Source organism: Clarias gariepinus, chromosome 2, assembly GCF_024256425.1.
Source record: "Clarias gariepinus isolate MV-2021 ecotype Netherlands chromosome 2, CGAR_prim_01v2, whole genome shotgun sequence".
NCBI lineage: Eukaryota > Metazoa > Chordata > Actinopteri > Siluriformes > Clariidae > Clarias > Clarias gariepinus.
Window position 1 is genome coordinate 10571203 of NC_071101.1, and position 22640 is coordinate 10593842.

General features: G+C 36.7%; 2 protein-coding genes across 5 annotated transcripts in view; both read right to left on the minus strand.

Moving 5' to 3' along the window:
• The window catches only part of LOC128513315 (protein MTSS 1-like), a 40535-nt gene extending 27562 nt beyond the window's left edge, over window positions 1–12973 (minus strand). For all 4 annotated transcript variants that reach the window (XM_053487077.1, XM_053487060.1, XM_053487068.1 and 1 more), the window contains exons 1-2: window positions 12535–12973; window positions 857–918 (exon numbers count right to left, since the gene is read on the minus strand). In XM_053487077.1, coding sequence (XP_053343052.1) covers window positions 857–918; window positions 12535–12606 — 134 coding nt within the window. In that variant the 5' untranslated portion in view covers window positions 12607–12973. The remainder of the gene's footprint in view (window positions 1–856; window positions 919–12534) is intronic.
• Window positions 12974–15880: 2907 nt separating this feature from the next.
• Window positions 15881–22106, minus strand: LOC128514222 (secretagogin-like). The gene is made up of 11 exons (XM_053487974.1): window positions 21919–22106; window positions 21743–21813; window positions 20613–20687; window positions 20413–20502; window positions 19367–19423; window positions 19086–19163; window positions 18514–18569; window positions 18353–18398; window positions 18129–18188; window positions 17981–18049; window positions 15881–16387 (listed from the first exon to the last, which is right to left on the minus strand). Exons 1-11 carry the CDS (start codon window positions 21968–21970, stop codon window positions 16259–16261), a joined length of 783 nt encoding a protein of 260 aa, XP_053343949.1. The 5' UTR covers window positions 21971–22106; the 3' UTR covers window positions 15881–16258.
• Between the last annotated feature and the right edge of the window lie 534 nt (window positions 22107–22640).

Below are 22640 nucleotides of genomic sequence, written 5' to 3' on the forward strand. Positions count from 1 at the left end.
GCGTCAAAACAAGAAGCGCATGATACTCGTAAACCAAGACTTGTTCGTCTTCCAAGTCAAAATTTATTAAAAATCTTTGATCGTTTTGCGGAACACTCGCAAACCGCGTTACTTGCAATCCGAGGTTTTACTGTTTTGGAAAATAATCGCCAAAGAATTAGTAACTTCGCCTTATAACACCAAACCACAGTTGGTTATTTTCCCAAAACAGTGTCATCCTTTCCTTGAGTCTTTCAAAGTTCTTGGACCACATAAGGCGCGGCTTTAAGTTTATAAATTGAAAAATAGGCGTGCCACAAACTCCCATTTATAAAAATGCGGGCGTGTTTCTCATGCCCCTTATAAGAAAACAAGTGCTAGGCAATGTGGGAGTGTCTTCAATTCCATATATGAAATAATACACTATATCAGGCTAGTTTTATGAGGTAAGGTACAGCGTGTACTGACAGCCTGCTTTGTTGTGTGTAAATAAATAGAAAATGGCATGAGTCTGTAGTACTCGTGGAAAAAAAAGACAAGAGAAGAATCCCGGGCGTGTTTCGACAGTGCTCTCCGTTCAGTGGTGATGAACACTCGGGTGGGAGACGCCTGTTTCGAACACACACAGCCTGCACCGTTTCTTGTGTCCGGTAATGTTCAGCGTCCTGGTTAACAACATTCCCAGCTGACACGAGGAGCAATCTGACTGGTGAAAGATGAGACGTAGGGAGGGTTGATACACGAGCTCTCTGAGACCGCAGCTGCCCTGTCGGTCAGGTGACACATGGCTTCCTCACACACACAGGGCTCATGAAGAAGATGGTGGACGGGATTTCTACTGTAAATGTGAAAAATTGGAAACGTTACAAAGACCCACCTGAGCTGCGCTTGCAACTTCCCGGCCTTGCTGATGAAATCCTCCCACACTGGGTAGCTGCCCTGCAACAGGAGAGGAAAAAAGATCTCATTTCTTTATGCAGTCAGAAAACACAGCGAACATACAGTATTCACTCACTATAACCATTTCTCTCTGTCTTTATCCTCTCACTCTTATCCTAATCTCTTTCATTATCTCCTCCTGCTTGGCTGTTTACCTTCACCTTACCTTTCATCCTCCCTCTCTCTCTCTCTCTCTCTCTGCAAGCTGAATTAAGAACATGATTGAGGTGTTTTTTTAATTTATTTGTTTATCCAGCAACAGTAAGAGCCAGCCACTATATTTTCTATCAAGTCTTATGACTCATCTACATGTCCTGAATCACATTTCTTTTTTTTTTTGTTAATTATCCAAAATATTTAAGCCAAATGTTCATTTGCTTACTTTTAAGATTTTTTTATTTTTATTTAATATAATTAATCAATTTATTTTATTTTTATTTTTTATTAATTGTTTGGCGGGATAGTTTTGATTACAAGATCACAAAATCGTAAGGGTAAAAAAAAAAAAACGTAAATATTAAGACGAAGGTTGAAAGAGATTAAATAATAAAAAAATATATTATCACTAATAGCCAAATGTTTTGTGTTTTAATATTTGTAAATTATTTTTTTAATAGTTGTTAAAAAAGACCAAAGATTTTTTTGTTTGTTTTTGCTTCTTTTATTTATTTATTTATTTATTTATTTATATAAACATTTTTTATTAATCAAGTGATTTTTTTTGTTGTTTATGAAAAATATTATTATGAATTTTTCTTACAGGTCTCATAATTATACTACATTAATCTGCCACAGAATTACCTAAACACACACACACACACACTTCTACTTTCTTAAAATAATAGTGTTTAATTACTGTAAACACAATCCAAAAAAAAAAAAGAACAAGTAATATGCTGCAGTCAGAATCTCAAGTGGAACTTTTATCTCCTTAATTTGTAAAATAATAAAATAATGTATAGATATAAAAAATACCAAGAAACTGCTTATCAATCGGTTGTCCAGTCACTTATGAGTCTGTGAAAATAGACAGACTTCGTTCAAGTTTGTATAACCAACTTGTAATGTGATGTTTTTATGTGGGCGAAAAACATTCATGTGTTAATGTGATGAGGATCTTTAACTGGCTGAGAGTTTCTACATTATGTAATATTTCAAACAGGGTTGTAGATTTCATGTTTTTATTAACCAATACTTCAACATGTTCACACTTCCTTCTTTAATTGTTTAGGTTTAAAGAAAGCAAATGTTTTTTTTTTTTCGAAACCAATTTTTTTTATAAACATAACAATTTGTTACACGCTACCAGAGACCTGGGTCGTCTGCTGGGTCTGTGATGGAAACATGTAATCCGTTCCCTATAATGATTCTGTTTCCTGTCTCTCCACTTCATCATAGAAATTTAATTCAGTCCTATTCATATAATTATACAGTGACGTAAGTGATGTTCACAGAGCAGGTGCGTGTCAAAGAAGACGTGATGCACAGTCTCAAGAACATTTAACACCGTGTGTGTGCTTGAGTGTGTGCGCACGTGCATGTGTGTGTGTGATGTCTCCGCGCCTCATCTATGCCTCTTTTAGAGTTTGATAACCGGAGGCAACATCTGTTGCCTTGACAACGCGAGAGGCTGCAGAACCAGAGCCATGACGCTGCAGTCTTCCCTGCCAACACACACACACACACACACAAATTGCAGACCGCAGAGCACACCGGATCAACCCCCAGCTCCCAGCTCTTTCACATTCCCATCCCACATGTGCCAGCGTCCGTTTTCTTAATCATTGAGACCGCGGTCAGCTTTTTTTAGTTTACTGTAATCATCCCATTAAACACTTTCTCTTTATCAGGGTGTCGTCATCATATGGCACACACACACACACACACACACACGTATGCACATGCACTTGCTCTGGGCCATGTGCTTCGAAGAGCTTGTTATTCATGACATGTCTCGACATCCTGTTCTGTTCTGTTCTTTTTTGTCTTCCCCTAAATCCATCCCTTTCGTGCTCAGTCTGTACGAGACTGCAGTGATTATATCGTATGCTGAAACACTCATCCATTCACTCAACCTCGAGAGGACACACCCCGGAAGAGACACCTATCCATCTCCATGCACACACAAACACTCATTTATTCGACTGCACTGCAACAGTCCCTAAAAAGTACCTACAGTACCACAAGCTACAGTACACTTAAAGTATACGGGGAATATTTCCTTTATCCGATTTAAATCGTTCTGATTAGATTCCAGTGTTCGCATGGATGTTGATCTGATAAAGCATTTAATTAGAACCGTTTTTAGTAGTTCCGCTCGCTGTGGATTGTTTTAGTCTGTCAGAAAGACGTTTTCTCAAACTTTTAAGGATAGGTTCGGCTTCCCATCTTTTCCGATTAATCCCGCCCTCTGCGTTATGATTCGTCACAAGAATGCAGTCTCGTCTCTGATTGGTCAGATGCTTTACTGTGTGTGAAATGGCGAGCCGATCACTTCCTCTCTCCTTTATCAGCCACGGAGACCCGGGGGATTGAAAGTAAACACTGATGGGATAAGAGTCTTTCTCAAAATTTATCAAACGGGATTGGAAGCGGGTCATGCCACCTGAAGATACCCCAATGTGGGGCAAACTGTTGGAAGGTAATACATCAACCCCAATCCTGCATGTCAGAAAATACAAATGTTTTTTTTTTTCTTGCTCTTATTCTTACTTTATCTTACTCAAAGTACCTGCACAATACTCTCATTAAGCAAGACTACCACTTCTTCCTTTTTTAAGTTTATAAGCACTTGGTGCAGATTAGCATAATTTTTTTTTTTTTTTTAAAGATTATGGTTTTGTGTGTGATATTAACCTTTTTTTTCTTCTTTTATAAACTTTTCAAGAAATGCTTTTAGGTTAAATATAAACGATAGGATGTTAGTAAACAATTAGGATTGTTAAATATGATGAAACTTTTAGTAAAAAATTAAATAAAATAAATCATGTCACGGGTACAGAGTGTCACATGACTGCGCCGGAATGTTAATTAGATGTCACTTCATCTTTCGTGAACATTTGTAGGGTTTGTGTAACTACGGTTCTTATGGGCTACACAACCAAAAAAAACAGTTACATAGAATTTCACTGTAGATGCTTTTAGTATTTTTTTTATTTTTTTATTTTAAAACCTGTACGAAACCAGACAATAAACACACTAGCATTAGCTATGGTCAATTGACTCAATTAAATATCACAATACCCATAAATCAAATCAGAGCAATAGTCTACCTGCGATTCACAGCTTTAATATAAACTGGGAAGGAAATAAGAAATAAAAAGTTATACATTTTATAACAATGCTTCAGTTATGAAGTTGTCCATTTGCTCATTTTTTATGTAAGTATAAGGAGCAAAAAACACAAAGAAAAAAAAAACAAATACTCTGACTCATTCTGGTCTTAATGCATTTGTAGTCAGTAGATTTAGTTTTAGGAAGAAATCAAAACGTAGGTCAATTGGCGTGTAGTGTGTTTCTTTAAGATTCTCTGGCTTTACAGAACTTTTGCTCTTCATGCAGGGGAAAACGCGTTACAAAAAAAAGTCTGGTCATATTAACTGATGTTGTAACTACTATGTTGATATTTTTTCTTTTTATTACACCCTGGAAACTTCAGTCATGTGACATTCCGGCGAGTAGATTATTACTATTTACAGTACACACCGGAAGTGAGGACACCCCTGTGCAATATCACTTAAATGTCAAATGATTCAAAATTGCCTTACCTTTACAGTAATAGGGTGAGGGTATTGATCTTATGTAAAATTTAAACCGTTTTGATTTATAGTATCAACAATACAAACTCTAGGGAAGGAACTCAATGTGGCAAAAAGTCAGCACGCCTTTAATTGCTGAGATTCAGATTTTTTTCTTTTTTAATGCTTCGTTTGTCCACCTTTATTTTAATCACAAATTCATGAGGATGGATTGCAGAGACTGACCGGTGACTTATCGTAGTCTCAAAAAGACGTTGTGTCATGCAGTCTGATTTAGAAAGAATAATACAAATTTAATAAAAGTTATATTCTGTTTGTTTGCAGAGAAATCAATATAGCAGTTTTTCCAGCAGCTCACTGTAATCAATAAGACCACTCCTGGTTCTCTAACCCTAACCCTAACCCCAGGTTCATGCACACAGAGACGAGTATTTAACCTGGACTACCTGTGCAAGGTGACAGTGTTAACTGCTACACTACCACACCATATTCAATGGTCATTGTTGCGAAGCAGCTTTACAGAATTGACCGAAAATTATGGAAATGTGTATAAAATGTGAAAAATATGTACGAATCAAAATGATTTGATTATCAGTACAGTATAGCTCTAAAGCTTTAATATCGCAGTTTTTTAGTTTTTCGCCATATTTCTGAACAGATGCTCTGATATTAATTTGCTCCACCTTTCTCTTTAAAATACTCCAATACTGGTGATTGTTTTCAAGTCAGGTGACGTACTTTTTTTTTTTTATATACTTTTTTTCTTCTTTAGAATCTCTTGCTCGTTTTGCAGCTGTGGTTTGGCCCATGATCGTTCTGAAGTCCTCCTCTCCTGCTTAGATGATGGACACTGGGAGTCGTCCTGTCAGCCAGTGTTTTGGTGGATCCACCGGCATTTATTGCACCATTTATACCCGTCATCTCAACCAACAGCTCTGGCACTCATGCAGCTCTAAATCATCACTCTTTCACCCCTGCGTTTCACTGTCAGGACTCTGCGTTCACCTTCTGACCTAAAAAAAAAATTATCTTGGTCTTATCTGACCAAAGAACTTCAAGTCTGCAGTTTTGTGTTGAGCAAGCAAGGCTTTAAAGCCATCCATAGAGGCTGACATGATGAAAAATCCTTTGCCCCGTCTGAGCTGTCACAGGAACTCTGATTTCCATTGATAACCGCTGTGCCAAGTCAGAGGGACTCAGAGCGAGATTGTGCACATAGCGCACTGTCTGTGGTATCTTTTTTTTTATGAGGCAGGTCACTCCTGCTACTGTGGTTCAACTGATTTTTAGTTGCTTCACTGATCTTTTCTGCAATCTTTGTCGCGTCTTCCAGACCGATTTTTCGATTACTCCAAATTCAAATTTTCCAAATTCTGGTGTACACATGTTGGTTTTTAAACATCTTCATGGAATTATAATAAATGAAAAATTACAGATATACTCAATAAATTATCACCCTCATCGTCTTTATCCTCTTCTATCCCACCAACTAACTTCATGTCCTCTCTTACTACATCCATTAATCTCCTCTTTGGTTTTACTCTACATCTCCTGCCTGGCAGTTCCAACCTTAGCATCCTTCTTCTGATATACAGTAAAACCTTGGTTCACAAACTTAATTTGTTACTGTAGGTTCTGGTGGTAACCCGATTTGGTTGTAGACCGATTTAGTTTTTTCCACTGAAATACATGTAAATAGAATTAATCCATTCTCAGTAACTATTTAACTTTTAATGTATTTTGTTTATCTAAACAAATTATTAAAATGCCTTGATGATACAAAATTGATCCAGCGCTAAATATACAGTGGAACCTTGGATTATGAGCATAATTCATTTAGGAAGTGGGCTCATATTTTAACACACTTGTAAACCAAATCGGATTTTTCCATAAGAAATAATGGAAACTCCAATGAATCTAAGTGAATTTAAAGTAAGCTCCCCTCTCCCCCCCAGAATGCTGCATCTTACACAGTTACCCTTCCTCCACTCTTTTTACACACGCGCGAAATCACTGCTGTAAAGTAAAAATAAAACAAATTAACCTGCACTTTACCTTTGAAAAGAATCGCAGTGTTTCTGTGTAGAGCAGAGAGAGAGTGTGTGTGTGTGTGTGTGTGTGTGTGTGTGTGTGTGTGTGTGTAAAGGTGAAAGTAGGAGGGGTCTGTGTGTGTGTGTGTGTGTGTGTGTGGCACGGTATTCAATGGCGTGCGCACACACAGACACAAAGTGCAGGCTAATATAGAGAGAAAAAATGGATCTTTAACCTCTCTAATGAGACATGCTTTTGCTTTACACGCACGCTGTACACACACGCATACAAACACAAAATAAAATATGTTTTACACACACACACACATGGTCACAGTGTTATAGTGAACAGTACACGCGTGCACGTGTTGATTATACCAGTGAGAGACGCGCAGGAAGACCCAGCAGGGTAGACGATTACCCACAATTCCACAGCACAAGAGAGAAAAAAAAAAGTTGGCTTAACCAGTTCCACTGTATATATAAACAGTACAGGAGAGAGCGAAAACTCGAGTTCACGTATGTCCTGTTATTTTCACAGTTCTCAGGAGTACCAGAATGCTTGGTTGTCATGTGAAGGTAACCACACGTGGACACAAAAAGGGACATTCTGGTAGCAGTTACTGAGTAAATCAAGACAGGCTTCTGACGATGTTAAATCATTCTCTTATGGTCCATTTCTAAATTAGTGAGGTGTTGCTTTCAGTGAATCTGATTCAGGAGAGTGCAAAACGCAGGGCCGAAGCTGCTGCCTACCTAAGCAGGCTCATCTCGCAGGGGGAGGGCGGGGTGATTAAAAAAAAAAAAAAAAAACATCATAAAGGCTGTGCATGTTGAATGCTGCAGTAACTGATCCGGCACATGCATCCTGTTCCTTTAGGATAAAGCCACAGATTAGAGCATGAACAGACACGGGCGGCGTGACCGCCAGCATGGAGCTGAAGACAGAGACACGGGTGATCAGGGTGAACGGGATTAGTGCTGAAGCGGCAGTGAGACAAAGAGCGGATGATCTAAAAGTGTGTCCAACTCTCTTCTGAACATAGCAGCTTCATGGACGGCTTTCGATGTTTAAAAGTAAGAAAAGAAATGATTGAAATTAAATGGTTGAAAGGCTGAAAAAACAAACAAATGCTGTATTTCTCTTCTGTCTCATGTGCTAATCTTTGAAAATGAAAAGGAATAAAAAAAATTGGAAAATCTTCTGTATGAAATATACAGTATATCATTGTCGTTATTTAAAAACGTGTCAGGTAAAGAATAAAATATTTAAACAACACGTTTTGTGATGGTTTACAGTTACATTAGATATCATTGAACATCTACAAAACAAAACAAAAAAAAGGGTACTTTCCATGCTGGAAAACACTAACAAAGGAAAGACTCCTTCCATAAACATTTAAGTACATCTATAATGCAAAATTAACTTTTTTCTCATTGTACAACCAAGCGAACTTGAACGGAAGAAAAAAAAACAACATTCCCTGCTTTTTGTCCTAAACCAATTAGACTCCCCCACTATTGTGACCTCATATAAGAAAATCCCCTCCCTTGGTTTGTTGCTCTCCTCTTTTCTCGCTTTTTTACAAAGACACTGAAATGCTATTTGAGGTAGGGGAAAAAATACATTATCTGAGAGGGATTTCAGCTGGAACATTAACACGCAAACACACATAACCACATAAACACACTCTTTGGGGGATCTCTGAGACCTGTGTTAACTTGTTACGGTAATAATAAAATACAGGATTGTTGAATAAACATCTCCTAAGAGGAACAGAAACTTTGTCCCTCGTTATAAACACGTGTGAATAAAAATAAATTCACTCCACACTGCGTTCAGTTTGTACTTGATAAACTGTTGCTGTTCCTCTATAATCCTTTAATTTACCTATTTAAAAGTTTTTTGCTAATTTTGTATACAATTGTAACAAAAGGTAAACAAAACTAAACAAAAAGTATCAAATAGGAATATTTACACAATCGTCACGTTAACAGACAAAGCAGTACAAATCGAACGTCGTGATCATATCGTGATTCCCGTTCCTACTGACTGGTCGCTATATTTGTAGTTAAGCCGGTGACATCACTGGCGAACGTGCATATGCTTGTACGTATGTGTTACTGATCAGACTTGCTGATGCGTTCAAGACTGAGAATCCCAACGCTGAGCGGTAGTGCTTTAGGGTTCGGGTCAGTAATACTATTTGTAAATTTGCACACTGCCAAGAGAGATGACAGAGCAAGCCTGGAGTTTACCTGGGGCTTTACCAGGGACTTGTAAAAACACACACACATACACACACACACACACACACACCTGCTTCCTTCAGCACCTCTGGGAAGCAGTGTCATCTATCAAACTGAAGCTTTATGAAGAATCATGCAGAACACCCACACTAGTGCATCTTATTTTACTTTTTTATCTTTTTTTTCATAACAAATCTGCCTTTTCAGTATAAGCCTTGATCCAAAACTGCTTGGTGTTTGAGTCCCTGCCTACTGTACCTCTTCACACACAGATGCAATGCCGTATCAGTTGCTATTTTCCTAATCCTGATTTTCTACAAAGACTTGACACTGATGTCATGTAATCCCAGCTTTTCATTCTAACTCCGCCTCTTTCTACAATCACGCCATTCTCCGCCTGGTCAGCGTTTGCGCTAAGGATGCGGCGCGTCTATCTGCCACGCCCACGTGCTACAGTGTTTAACCAACACGGTGTTACCTCAACATGAGCAGTATTGAAATACTACTTGTACACTACTTGTACAATCTTCAACTAGTTCATAAATGAACTCCTAATCCTGATGAAACACATGTTATAATGTGGAATAAACACTTTGGGTAAGATCCACAGTACAAACTACTGTAAACACCGACTGTGTGACCCAAACAGGAATATTTTTTACTTAAACCGACCGTGTTAACTGCTTTAAACTTTCACTATAAATAAAAACCTAGTGTTGGATTAACATATAATCTAATTTAATGTACAGTACACATAAACACCTACAATGCTGAACAGAAAAACGAATAAACACCTACATTGTATAGCACAGTCTTAGATAAATATTTTCAGGGTAAAAAAGATTCATTATAAATTGACACCTGCTGTAATAGAACAACTTTCATATAAAACAAACATCTGCAGCATTGTAGGAAAACATCTACAGGGTAGCATGAATACCTACAGTGTTGAATGATCACCTGGATTAATGAATAAAGACCTACAGTAATAAATACACCTACAGTGTAGTATAAACAGCTTGGGTGTTCTATAATTGGGTACAGTGTTAAGTGAAGATAAAACATTAAATTTAAAGTACCTTGGTGTAGGATAAACAGCTTTAGTCTTGTATAAACACATAGAGAGTAGCTTAAATGCTGTAACTATAGTGTTGTATAAATATTTACAGTGTTATATAAACACATGCAATGTTTTAAAGTTACAGTTTTTAACACAAACCTTTTTGTTGTAAAAAAAAATGAGTTCCAGTCTTAAAAAAAATCTTGCCAGTGTATAAACACTTAAAGAGTTGTATGAACAACCAAAGCGAAGTGTAAATACCTACAGTGCTGTATAAGCATCTAGGGTGTTGTGCAAACACATACAGGACAGTATAAAAACCTGCAGTTTTGTATGAACACCTAAAGGGTAGTCCAATCCCTATAGTGTTTTATTCGCACCAACAGGGCTGTATAAGCACATAAGGTATTAGAAACACTCGCATGGTAGTATAAACACCTATAGTGTTCTACAAATACCCTAAGGGGCAGGTTATTCACCTATAGTGTTTTATAAACACTGACAGGGCTGTATAAACAACCAAAAGTGCTGTATATGCACTTGTAAGGGTAGTACAAACATCCACCAGGTACTGTAGTATAAACACCTGCTGAGTAATAGAAACATTTACAGGGGAGTATAAACACCTGCAGGTTAGTACAAACACTTACATGGCAGTATAAACACTTGCAGGGTATGGACAACTACAGTATATAATAAACCCCTTTATGGTAGTATGAACACCTACAAGGTAGTATAACCACCTGCAGAGTAGTACAAACACATTTAGAGTAGTATAAACAGTTGCAGGAATGTATAAACACCTGCAGGTCAGTATAAACACCTACAGGGCAGCATGAACACATGCAAGATAGTATGAAAACCTGCATAGTAGTATAAACACCTGTAGGGTAGTATAAACACCTACTGGGTAGTATGAACACTTGCACAGTAGTATAAACACATACAGGGTAGGATAAACATCTGCAGGGCTGTATGAACACATGCAGAGTAGTATAAACACATAAATGGTAGTGCACACACCTATAATGTCGTATAAACACCTGCGGGATAGGACAAACACCTGCAGGGGAGTTTAAACACTAACAGCGTGGCATAAACACCTGCAGGGTAGTATAAACACCCGCAGAGTAGTATAAACACCTGTAGAGCAGAATAAACACCTGTAGAGTAGAATAAACACCTACAGGGTAATACAAACCCCTGTATAGCAAATTAAACACCTGCAGAGTAGTATAAACACCTACAGGGCAGTATAAGCAACTACAGGATAATACACACCCCTGTATAGGAGAATAAACACCTGTAGAGTAGAATAAACACCTGCAGAGTCGCATGAACACCTACAGGGTAATACAAACCCGTGTATAGCAAAATAAACACCTGCAGAGTAGTATAAACAGCTACAGGGCAGTATAAGCAACAACAGGATAATACAAACTCCTGTATAGGAGAATAAACACCTGTAGAGTAAAATAAACACCTGCATGGTCGCACGGACACCTCCAGGGTAATATAAACCACTGTATAGCAGAATAAACACCTGTAGAGTAGAATAAACACCTACAGGGCAGTATGAACAACTACAGGGTAATACAAATCCTTGTAGAGTAGAATAAACACCTGTAGAGTAGAATAAACACCTGCAGAGTCGCATGAACACCTACAGGGTAATACAAACCCCTGTATAGCAAATTAAACACCTGCAGAGTAGTATAAACACCTACAGGGCAGTATAAGCAACTACAGGATAATACACACCCCTGTATAGGAGAATAAACACCTGTAGAGTAGAATAAACACCTGCACGGTCGCACGAACACCTCCAGGGTAATACAAACCACTGTAGAGCAGAATAAACACCTGTAGAGTAGAATAAACACCTACAGGGCAGTATAAGCACCTGTAATGTAGTATAAGCACCTGTAATGTAGTAAACACCTAAAGGGTAGGATAAACACCTGCAGGGCAGTATAATAAACTACAGGGTAATACAAACACCTGAAGGGTAGTATAAACATCTGTACGGTTTTATAAATGGCTAGAGGCTAGAATAAACACCTGTAGTACGGTATAAACACCTGCATGGGAGTATGACCACCTGTAGGGTATCATAAACACTTATAGGATGGTATAAACAACATAAACACAATAAAATAATAAAAAGACTTTTTTGAAAAGAAACCCTCATAACAAAACAGCATGTCGACTCTGTAAGTGTTTGTTTCAGGTCGAGTGTTATGTGATGTGTGTTAACGCGTTTAACAATGTATAAATGAATACCTGCAGCACAGGGGCGGTTTTCTTTAATACTCCATGGCTTCGACATGAATGAAATTTGTGTTTCATGGCTTATGACACACACACACACACACTACCAAGGCCAGTGCAGCTGCCAGGCAACCCGCAGCATCTCCATCATCTGCCCCCGACATCACACCCGCTGGTGATAGAACACCGCCATGATCACGTGACTGAATAACGGACAGGGTCGGTGACGTTATGCTCACACCGTTACCTTCATGTCGGTGATGACTGTTTGGAAAAGTCCTCCGAGCGCGCTGCACTCTCTCTCCATAACCGCCTCCATTTCCGGGCCGGAACCGGACCGAGCTCGGTCAAACGGGTCAGTCGGTACTCAAGCTTCTCAACGGCACGGGAGGACGCGCGCGAGCGCTGGCGTTAAAATTTAAACCCCGCAGCGTACAGGATTACAGCGGAGGAAAAAAAACAAAACAACAACGGCTCCTTCACGTGACGCTTTACCGACGGTTGCCATGGCGAAAATGTAACCATGTCTCCTTCATTTGCTTACGTTATATTAAGCACGCAGAATGGAAACAAAATGGAAAAACAAACAATAACGCGCAATAAACAAACAAACAAACAAACACGAACAACGGGAGTTCTTCGGTTCAGTCGCTGCACCTTTCGCTCATCCTACTTGGTTACGTCGCCGGCGCACCGCGCGCGAGCTGTGGAGCGGCTCAGAGCGCGCGCGAGTGACGGCTCCCCGAAACCACGCCTTCTTCTTTCTCCCTTCTCCGAATCAATAGTCCGTTACGAGTCACTTTACTGAATCGGTTCGTTTAGATTTAAACATTTTATTAATTTAATTGATTAGATTCCTTTAATATAAAAACCCGAATAAGGGGTAAATCAAATTAAATGAAAAATAAAACTGTATTTTATTTTAATTTACCTTACGTGGACAGAATACGTCTCTTCTAATTGATTTAATTCAAAACGAGTCGACTCGAGTCGTTTAGGGTTTGATTCATTCGATTGACTCTCTTTAGTTCGGACTCAAACTGTGTTTATTTCCACGTTTCAGTGTAACAATCGATTTATTACTACCAAGAAGCCCAAATGTATGTAAAAATAGCTAACATATGATAGGAACAACAGCACTTAATTTATAAACCAGGTTAAACACATTGACATTCAGCCCTTAACTAGTCAAGCATGACAAAGATAATGGAAATACTTTTTAAAGGGGTTATGAATGATTAATAATGAATGAATAAGCAAATAAACACACAATCTGACAGTTTAAAAATATTTAAAACCTTAACAGCTATCTCTTTAAAAAAATAAAAGACAAGAAAATCTATTATCTTTTTATTCAATAAAATTGAAACAATAATATTTTTCTGAATAACAAGTAAATAGTGCCATCTGGCGGTTCATAATAAATGTTAACATTATTGCCAGATTTTGTTCATTCATAACAGGTTTATAGTGTATTTTTTTTCCATGTCTGTTGTTCTAAACATATTACAGCTAGATTGTACAACTAATTTATCCTGCAAATAAATATGAGGGAGAAAATATCAGTCTCTCCACCAAATCTAAATCTTTATTAAATAATGCACATTATTTATTTTATACTCAAATGTCTATTCTTTACACCCTATTAAAAGTTGAGTGATATAATTTCATAGCTGTTACTGTTATTTAACCCTAATTAAAGATCATGTGGTATTTAATCAAGTTTTTAGTGTCCACTAGATGGCAGTATTTTTGTATATAAAACTAAAACCATTCATCCATCTAAGAACCTCTGTAGTCCAAACAGGGACCATGTACTGTAGACCAATAGTGATCATTGTATTTAGTTCTATTTTAACAACTGTGATGGGACCTCCGGTCAACATTCACATACTCATTTGCACCAATTACTTTAAACTGCATGTCTTTGGACTATAGACGGAAACCAAAGTACCAAGTGAAACCCACCAAGCATGGGCACAACATGCAAACTCCATGCACACAGACTCATGGTGGGAATTAAACCCAGACCCTGGAGGTGCAAGACGCGACAGTGATAACCATTAAGCCACCGTGCCGCCATAAAACTGGATATAAAATGTTATAAGGTCTTTAGAATTAAGGCCTTTTCTTTTATAAATCCTCACAATAAAAATAAGTCTCAAGCACTTATTACCTTTTAAATAAGCTTTTAAATGGCTTAAAATCCATTGTGCTGTCAATTATGAAAAGACGATATATACTGTACAATAGGTGTTGTTGTTACTTAACTACCTAATTACCTATTTGTTTTTAAACAAATGCATAAATATAAATGCATTTATATTTTATATATTTAATAAATACTGTCAGAAAGAGCTGGTATAAAAAATTTATCAACACAAAACTCCAGAATAATGGCGGTCCAGAAATAAATCTGAAACTAATGATGGTTGAATTTAATAACATGCCTGGTAGGGTGAACACAAACCCCCGCTCATTCAGTGCACTGGAGTCAGAGCTGATGGGAAATTATGAGCTTTGTGACACTAACTCTCACTTTCTCTCTTGTACAGGGGAACGTTAATGTGCAGCCTGGTCCGTCTGAGCGCTGGGGAGATGAGCCTCTAATGACAGACAAATACATGATCATTACACAGGCTGCTGGAGTACTGCTATTACACACACACACACACACACACACACACCACATATCATGTTGCTTTACAGCTTTACAACAGGCACCAATTTTTCCACTCCATTTCTATTTACACTGACCCACCAATCGACACATTACAGCTTCTACACCTGCTTGCGCTCTCTCTCTCTCTCTCTCTCTCTCTTTACTCATCCTTGAACTTTTGCCCAACAGCTGACAGGTTTTATGTATGATATTTGTTTCTTTAGTTTTAAAGTGTAGGTTGATAACAGATAAAGGAGGTTACCCAAAATCAAGAGACATTTAACTTTTTCCTCCAACCACATATAGGTCTTTATGTTAATAAAAGTTAATAAAACTTCACTATGTAGCTGAACACTGGAATGTTATTGGGAGAGATTATTTTGGAAAACCAGAAATAGCCATAATGCAATTTTGTATATTTAAAAAATACTTTTAATATAGCTAAAAGTATACATCCAAAATGAATGATTAAATTATTAAACCAACAAATAAAACAATTCCTAAGCTTGTCGGAACTGTTAGGTAGCAAAAGAATTATAGGTATCATAGATTGGTCCAAAGCACGGTTAGAAAATAGAAATGTTGCGACAAAAAGGGTCTCTGGAGTTAAACCTGTGCCAGATCTTGAGGATCCAATATAGTGATCCCTAGCATAAACGAGGCTAAGCTAGCTTTTACACACAACAGTGCAGAGAAAGCTAATGTTACCAAGATGCAGTAGTTTTACCTTTAGAACAGCTCACAAAAACAAGGAACACAACTTTAGACTTTAGTAAAAGATCACTATTAGTGTGAAGATTGACATGTTGATGTTTCTAAAACCAGAAACGTTTCAGAATTGTTTTTTTTTTTTTAATGGTGAGTGATATTTTAATAGCATAGTAGCTAACCATTAACATTGAATTTCCTGATTTTACAACCAAACATTTTTACTGAACATTCTAATACCTTTTTTATGACTATCGTTTTTATCTATTTATTTTTTGGCTAAATAACTAAGAGATAAATAAAAAATCACCACATTTTTTTTCCTTCAGCATAACAGAAATTCATATTTATCTATTTGTCACAAAAGAATGAGTAAAGTACACATAATACACCATCATAACTGAAGACATTTTAAAGTAAACGCCAAACCAACTACTTAAAGTTTTCAAGTTAATTATGTTTAAATAAGCATCAAATACAGTGTTTAGTCTTCATGCATTATTGCTTCAAAAGTTACATGAATGGTGTTAACATTAGCAGGTAGCCTGTGAATTTGTGTGTGTGTGTGTGTGTGTGTGTGTAAGGGCTTGCTCTGTGGGCTTCAGGGAGCAAGCTTAAGCCCCAAACACAGCGCCAGCTCGTTCTTCTGGATCTTTCCATCTCTGTTGATGTCACAGTGGCTAAGCAGAGCTTGTTTGAACTTGTCCAAGTCTGTGCCGCTCAGGTTGGGCTGAGGGATAGCCGTGAGGGGGGAATAAAACGTTAACATGAGCTTGTGCTAAAATACACAGCACATAAAATTAACTGTTCAGGTGAACAGAAAAAAAATGAAATACAATCCACTTTACTTTTTTAGTTTTGCACTGGAGCTATGATGCTAATACTGTATGGCTAGAAGGTAACAAAAGCTTACAGCTAAGAGGCTAGCTAAATCACACCTTCACCTTAGGACAGTGTTTTTTTCAAAAACAACATGAATTTGTACAAGAGTTTCACAAAATACCAGACTAAGTCTGTGGTAAATGATACATTGATTAAGAGTCAATTAAATAACTTTATAAAGCTATTTTATTTTTATTATTCATTTAAATTCAGATATATTGTATATAATATAAATTCTAATATACAGTATGACTGTAAGCTAGCTAGTGAAATCTAAATCAAGATTTCTACTAAATCAACTAGCATACAATACAAAGACAATATAAGGCCTTGAAGGAAATACTGTAATAGCCATCCAAATAGCAACATTTACCTCAGGTAAGTTGGTAAATTACTAAAAAAGAGACACCAAATGACTAGAACTACCTTTGTTATTTAGCATTTAGTGATTTAGCTTCAAAATTAAACTTCAAAATGAAGTTGAGGTGAGTGTATCATGCTAAGTTTCTCTTGTTAGCTACTGTATATTAGCCTTGTGGGGAAAGTGCAAAACTAAAGAAAAAAAGTAAATCTCAAATGACAAAGAATGTTTTCGCAGATTGACTCCACTTAGACACAGTCAAGTTTTAATGACTATTTGAATAATTAGATTAGTAATTAATGCATTTGTGGTTAACTATTTAGTAAACCTAATGTAAATAGACCCTCAACATTAAGGCTAATTGCTAAAAAGGCTACTAGGTAGTAGCTGTAAAGAGTTCCATAGACACGATGTGTCTAAGACCAAACCATTAGAAATATAAATTTTATCTTTGTGTAAGTTTGAAACCCATAAGAAATTGGGTAAAAAGTGGGTACCATGGTAGTACTATTGTGTGTACCTCAATATTTTCCTAAATACCATGGTACTTATTTCTGTACCACAGTGGCTACCAAAGTTCATGAGATATTTTACTGTATCTATTATTGTATGTTTGCACATTCTGTACCATATTAGAAATGTTAGTGCATACTATGGTATACTGTAATACGGACAATACCATATTATTGCATGTACTGTAATATTAAAATTTCAACATTATAACATTATATACTATATGAATATGGTATACTGTATAAACAGATTTTTAGTATCCTGGTTTATGGAGCACATATTAGAACCATGTACCGTACTACTGTACATGTACCGTTGTACGAAAGTATGTATCATGGTAGAATCATGTACCATATTTTGCTACAAGTTGTACAGTACATCAGCAAACCAGTACCATGATGCTCTCAAAAATACCATAGTATTGTGTACCATGGTACAGATACCATTGGACTCCCGTGTGAAAATTAATTATGGGAAACAACAAAAAAGCTTGCATACAGTTGGATTCAAATGCTATCAAATTGCTATCTCGTTATAGTTTTGACAGAATGAAAAAAAAAATTCTACCTTGACCAACTCCATCATGTCCTTAACGAATCCATCAACCTCTGGTCCTTCCAGAGCTCCAGTTTTACTCTACCGAGCATATACACATTAAGTTATGAGGAGGCGTTAAATGTGACGAACATTTTCCCAATCATACATGTAAACCTACCACATCATAGTGGGCAAAGATTTTCTCAAAATCCCTTGCTCTGTCCTTTTGACTGCAGGCCTGGATGGAGAGCCAAACAAATTAACAGCACATTTGTTAATTCCAGCAGTGAAATAAAACATATGTAGTTAAAGCATGGAATGTTAAAACATTCATGTTGGGGTGAGATGTTCATGCATGTGTGTTTAATTTTCAGCAGTTTCAAAGACTTCAAAGTAACTCACATCCATCTCAAATTTCAGCAGAAAATTCTCCTTTAAAGACAGAATTCTGGAGATGCAAATTAAAAAAGTGGTTAATATACAAATATACTTATATAAAGTTGTCATATATCCTTTAAGAAATTTGTAAATATACATATAGTTTAGCATTTTAATATTAATACTTGGCCAGATCATTTAAATCCAGGTGGCCATCTTGGTTTTTGTCAAACATCTTCATCTGGGGAAGAAAAACAAAAGAAAACAAAAACAGGGATAAATGGTCCTACAACATCACGTTCAGTCTCACATGTACTATAGTTATTTTATTTAGAGTAACGAAAATATTTAAAAGTACCTAAATAGTTATATAACCTAATAAAAGATCAATATATGCTGAAAATAATGCATGAAAAAAAATCTTAATTGTTATCGATTTGTACTTACAAGTGTCTGTTAAAACTCCTGTTAAAGCACTTATAAAAACTTGTTCTGTCTTTCTCTTGAAGTTAATAAGCAATCAAAAAACAAGAAACATTCTTTTTGCATGTGATGAAAGATTGTAAAGCTTTCCCTTTCCACAAATGTTATACATATCCCTACAGAAAACATTACCGTACCGACATTTAAATATTTTTTTTGTACAAATACAAACACATTCTTAACTTTTCAGTTTTTGACATATATATTATGTGTAGTGTCTACTACAGGCCCCTGTTGTTAATCAGATTCGAGAACATTGGAGTCGTGACCGTACAATGGTGTTGATGTACAACTCCAGTTTGTCCTCTGTGATGCTCTTGTTGTGCTGCTCAAAAAGATCTTCAAGGAAACTCTGGAGATGAGACGCAGAGCAGAAACAGAGCTCACACAGCTGTACTGCAGTATCACTTCACCTACAAACGTGTACTTAGTAGGGCTGTGGCTAGCCTTCATGCATTTGTTATAGTAAAATAATGGATTAGAATAATTAAGATGAAGATAATAGGATGAATTTTCAAGTTCCATTTATTGTCTCCAATAAAAGTTGAATGGTACCTTCAGTTCCACAGCTGATATAAATCCACTGCTATCAGCATCGTAACGTCTCCAGATCTACAGGCAAATAAAATGTCTCATAGTTAATCATGATAGAGAAACAGTAGATTTTGACTTAATATAGCTCTTACAGTATACTCCAACCCAGACATAGCACCCAGCAGTCATGTCTTCTTGTCCTTGTGACTCACTCCTTCATAGTTCTACGCTAGTTATGCTAAGCTATTAGTTGTTTACAACTTCCTGCAGTATTAGAAAAGGGCAAGAGATCAAATTATACAATGTTTAAGTTAAAAGTGGGAAAGCAACATCTATTTGTTGATAGAAGAAGAACCAAAAGTTATTTCTTTGTCTTTGGAAACATTGCTTGCTAATACTGTATGTAATGCTAACAACTGGCTTGTAATAAACTAGCTTCTTTTTCTCAGGTAAATACAAATAATACTTAGTTATCTGAGCAAACACTCTAAAACACTATATCCTTAGACAATCATATAAAAATATTGTAACTCAACAAAATGACCACCTTATCATCATTAACATTAGCTAAGTACTTACTTTTCTGGCTAAGTTTCTTGTTGTTAATAATAGTAATATTGGTCTAATATATACTGTACATATAGTTAGCATGGCAGAGGGATCAATTTTAGTCAGATTAGGAAATTTTGCATTATGCTCTATAATGTCTATAATCATTATGCTCTATAATCATTATAGCCGTACACTATTCATGCTGATTTTCTTATAAATGTAAATAATACATTTTTATACGCATGTGACTTTAACCTGTAAATTTTAACCACTTTTTTTTTTTCAAAGATGAATGCTGGTTCTGGAGTCCACATGACCCACATGTTAGTCTTATGATTATAAAACACTTTATTTTATTAAAATGTATTACCTAACATAGAGAATAACTAACTAATTCTTTTGGTTCTTCGGTAACACAATATTGGATTTAAACACCTTAATAAGTGTAAAAAAAAATCTAAGGTAGGAGAAGATTAGAAAAAGGGATTAAGGGGGAAAAATTAATCTGGTTTTACCCTCATGAACTCGACACTGTTGTCCAGCGGCGTCTCCCTGCGGAACAGCAGCAGGAAATTCTCCTCTTCAGGCAGGACAATGCTTGCCACCTGTGTATGTGTATGTATGTGTGTGTGTGTGCATGTGTTAAGTAGAAAGAGTTGAGATACAGAGCATTTAATTCTGAAATTTATGATCAGGGCTAAACTAAATAGCTCACCTGATGGATGTGCAGACGACCTTCTGTGCTGGAATCTCTGATGCGTTGAAGCCTGTCCTTTATCAGATTGTCCTTCTAACAATAAAACTCATTTTATTTTTTAAAAGTATTATAGTGAATAGAACTAAATGTCCTTTACCAGCTATTAACTGTGGCCCATGAGTTAATGAAAACAGTTAATTGGCCCAGCTCTACACACACATTATGCAAAACTGCTTGGCCAAAATAATAATAATAATAATAAATCTTGGAAAATTTGACAGTAAAAACCTGAGCTATGTTTAATATTAAAAATAAAAGAACTTTATATATATACACACACATACATTGTCATAGGATTTTGACTAAACAGCTGTGTGTCCTTAAAAAAAAAACATTCGTTAGTGAGAAAAAAAAATAATTAAATTTGCCTAAGAGTATAAAGATTAGACTTTGGAGCAATAGAAAAAGGTCATATGATCTTATGACCTTATTCCAGAGTGATTGGCGTGTCAGGGTAAGAAGGGAAGCGCATGAAGCGATGAACCCATCATGCATAGAGCCACTGTACAAGCCTCTGGAGACAGTGTTATGATCTGAGTTTGCTTCAGTTGCTCAGGTCTAGACTCAGAAATGTTATGTGGCAAAAAAAGGAAGTCAGCTGACGACCTGAATGTATTGAATGACCAGGTTATCACATCTATGGACTTTTTCTTCCCTGATGAGCATGAGGAATAATTTTTCACACATAAACTGGCCACCACACTGTACACCATAAACAATCATCAATAATCAATAATCAAAGATGGCCCAAATATATATATATATATTTTTTATCGGATTGGCAGTGTAAAGAAAAGGAAACAGTAAATATAATTTTACTATTAAGACAACATAAAACAAGCACATGACCCATGCAGTTAAACCACACCATTGTCCGCATGGTGTCATGCATTTTTAATGACGATTCCACTGAATTATACTAAAACATCACTGGTAACAGATGGACTCAAGGAACAACAACAACAACAACAACAACAAAATCTAGTACTATACACAGTTAAATTGCATTTTGTTTAAACACAGAATAAGGTGATCAATTTGCTGTACTACATTCTGTCCAAAAATGTAGAAACAAATATCTGGCTTACTGTCATCCCTAATTTCTTCACCATGTGCAGGAAAAACTCATCCATGTCCTTTCCTTCAATATAGCCATTATCTGCCATGATAAAAACACACCTTTTTATGCTTTTCCACAAACTGTACATATCATTCTCCTGACCAGGAACATAATGATATTATGAGTTTTAGAGACAATGCTTACCGTTTGGATCAAACAAACCCCACACGTGCAGAAAAGCAGCAGCAGTGTTCATTGTGCAGAAAGAGAGTGAGAAAGCAGGAGTGGTTTAGATAAAGTAAACAGGTGAGCTCCAACAGGTATCTGAGTGCACTCTTAGGCTGCTCGGACAAAACGAGTGGACTCTCAAGTGTGCCCTTTTTCAGCGGCTCTAAGTCCACCTCCTCTCTCTGAAGGGAGGGAGAGACTGCTCATCAATTATCTCACCCACGCATAATGAAGCTGAGACAACACGCAATCACAAGGCACACCAGTATGAAGGCACATGGGTATTACGAGGAAAAAGGTCAAGATGCTAAAAGGAATGGAAAAGATGCAGCTGCCGGAAATAAATTGACCAAGTGTCTTCAGCATTTGCAGGGGGAAAAATGCACCAAAAAGAGAGAGGCTTAATAGTTTTGTGATGAGATTGTAATGGTAACTTTTATTTAAACGACCTCTGCTAAAGTTTCCAAGTGGCAAAAGGTGGCATAATTTCTGTCTTCAGGGTCAATCACAGCAGGGCTTGATAATCTTTAATTAGGAATGGGTCTTAAATGAACCATGTGCTGAAATTTATCCTGCCAGAAAGGTAATAGATCTTGGTCTAATAAACTCCATATGTAAATGTGTTCAAGTCTACCTGTGAGTTGTGATAATATTTCTCATCGATAAAGGTGTAGAAATGGTTGACATTTATTTACAGT

Bases quoted from the DNA above. Each gene is read 5' to 3' on its own strand.
- LOC128514222 (XM_053487974.1), bottom strand. From the start codon at position 21,970: ATGAACACTGCTGCTGCTTTTCTGCACGTGTGGGGTTTGTTTGATCCA. The intron at 19,424-20,412 runs GTAAAACCAGAT...ATTTGCCTGTAG, and splicing joins ACAGTGTCGAGTTCATGAGG to ATCTGGAGACGTTACGATGC. The intron at 18,189-18,352 runs GTGAGTTACTTT...CTCTCCATCCAG, and splicing joins TGCTGAAATTTGAGATGGAT to GCCTGCAGTCAAAAGGACAG.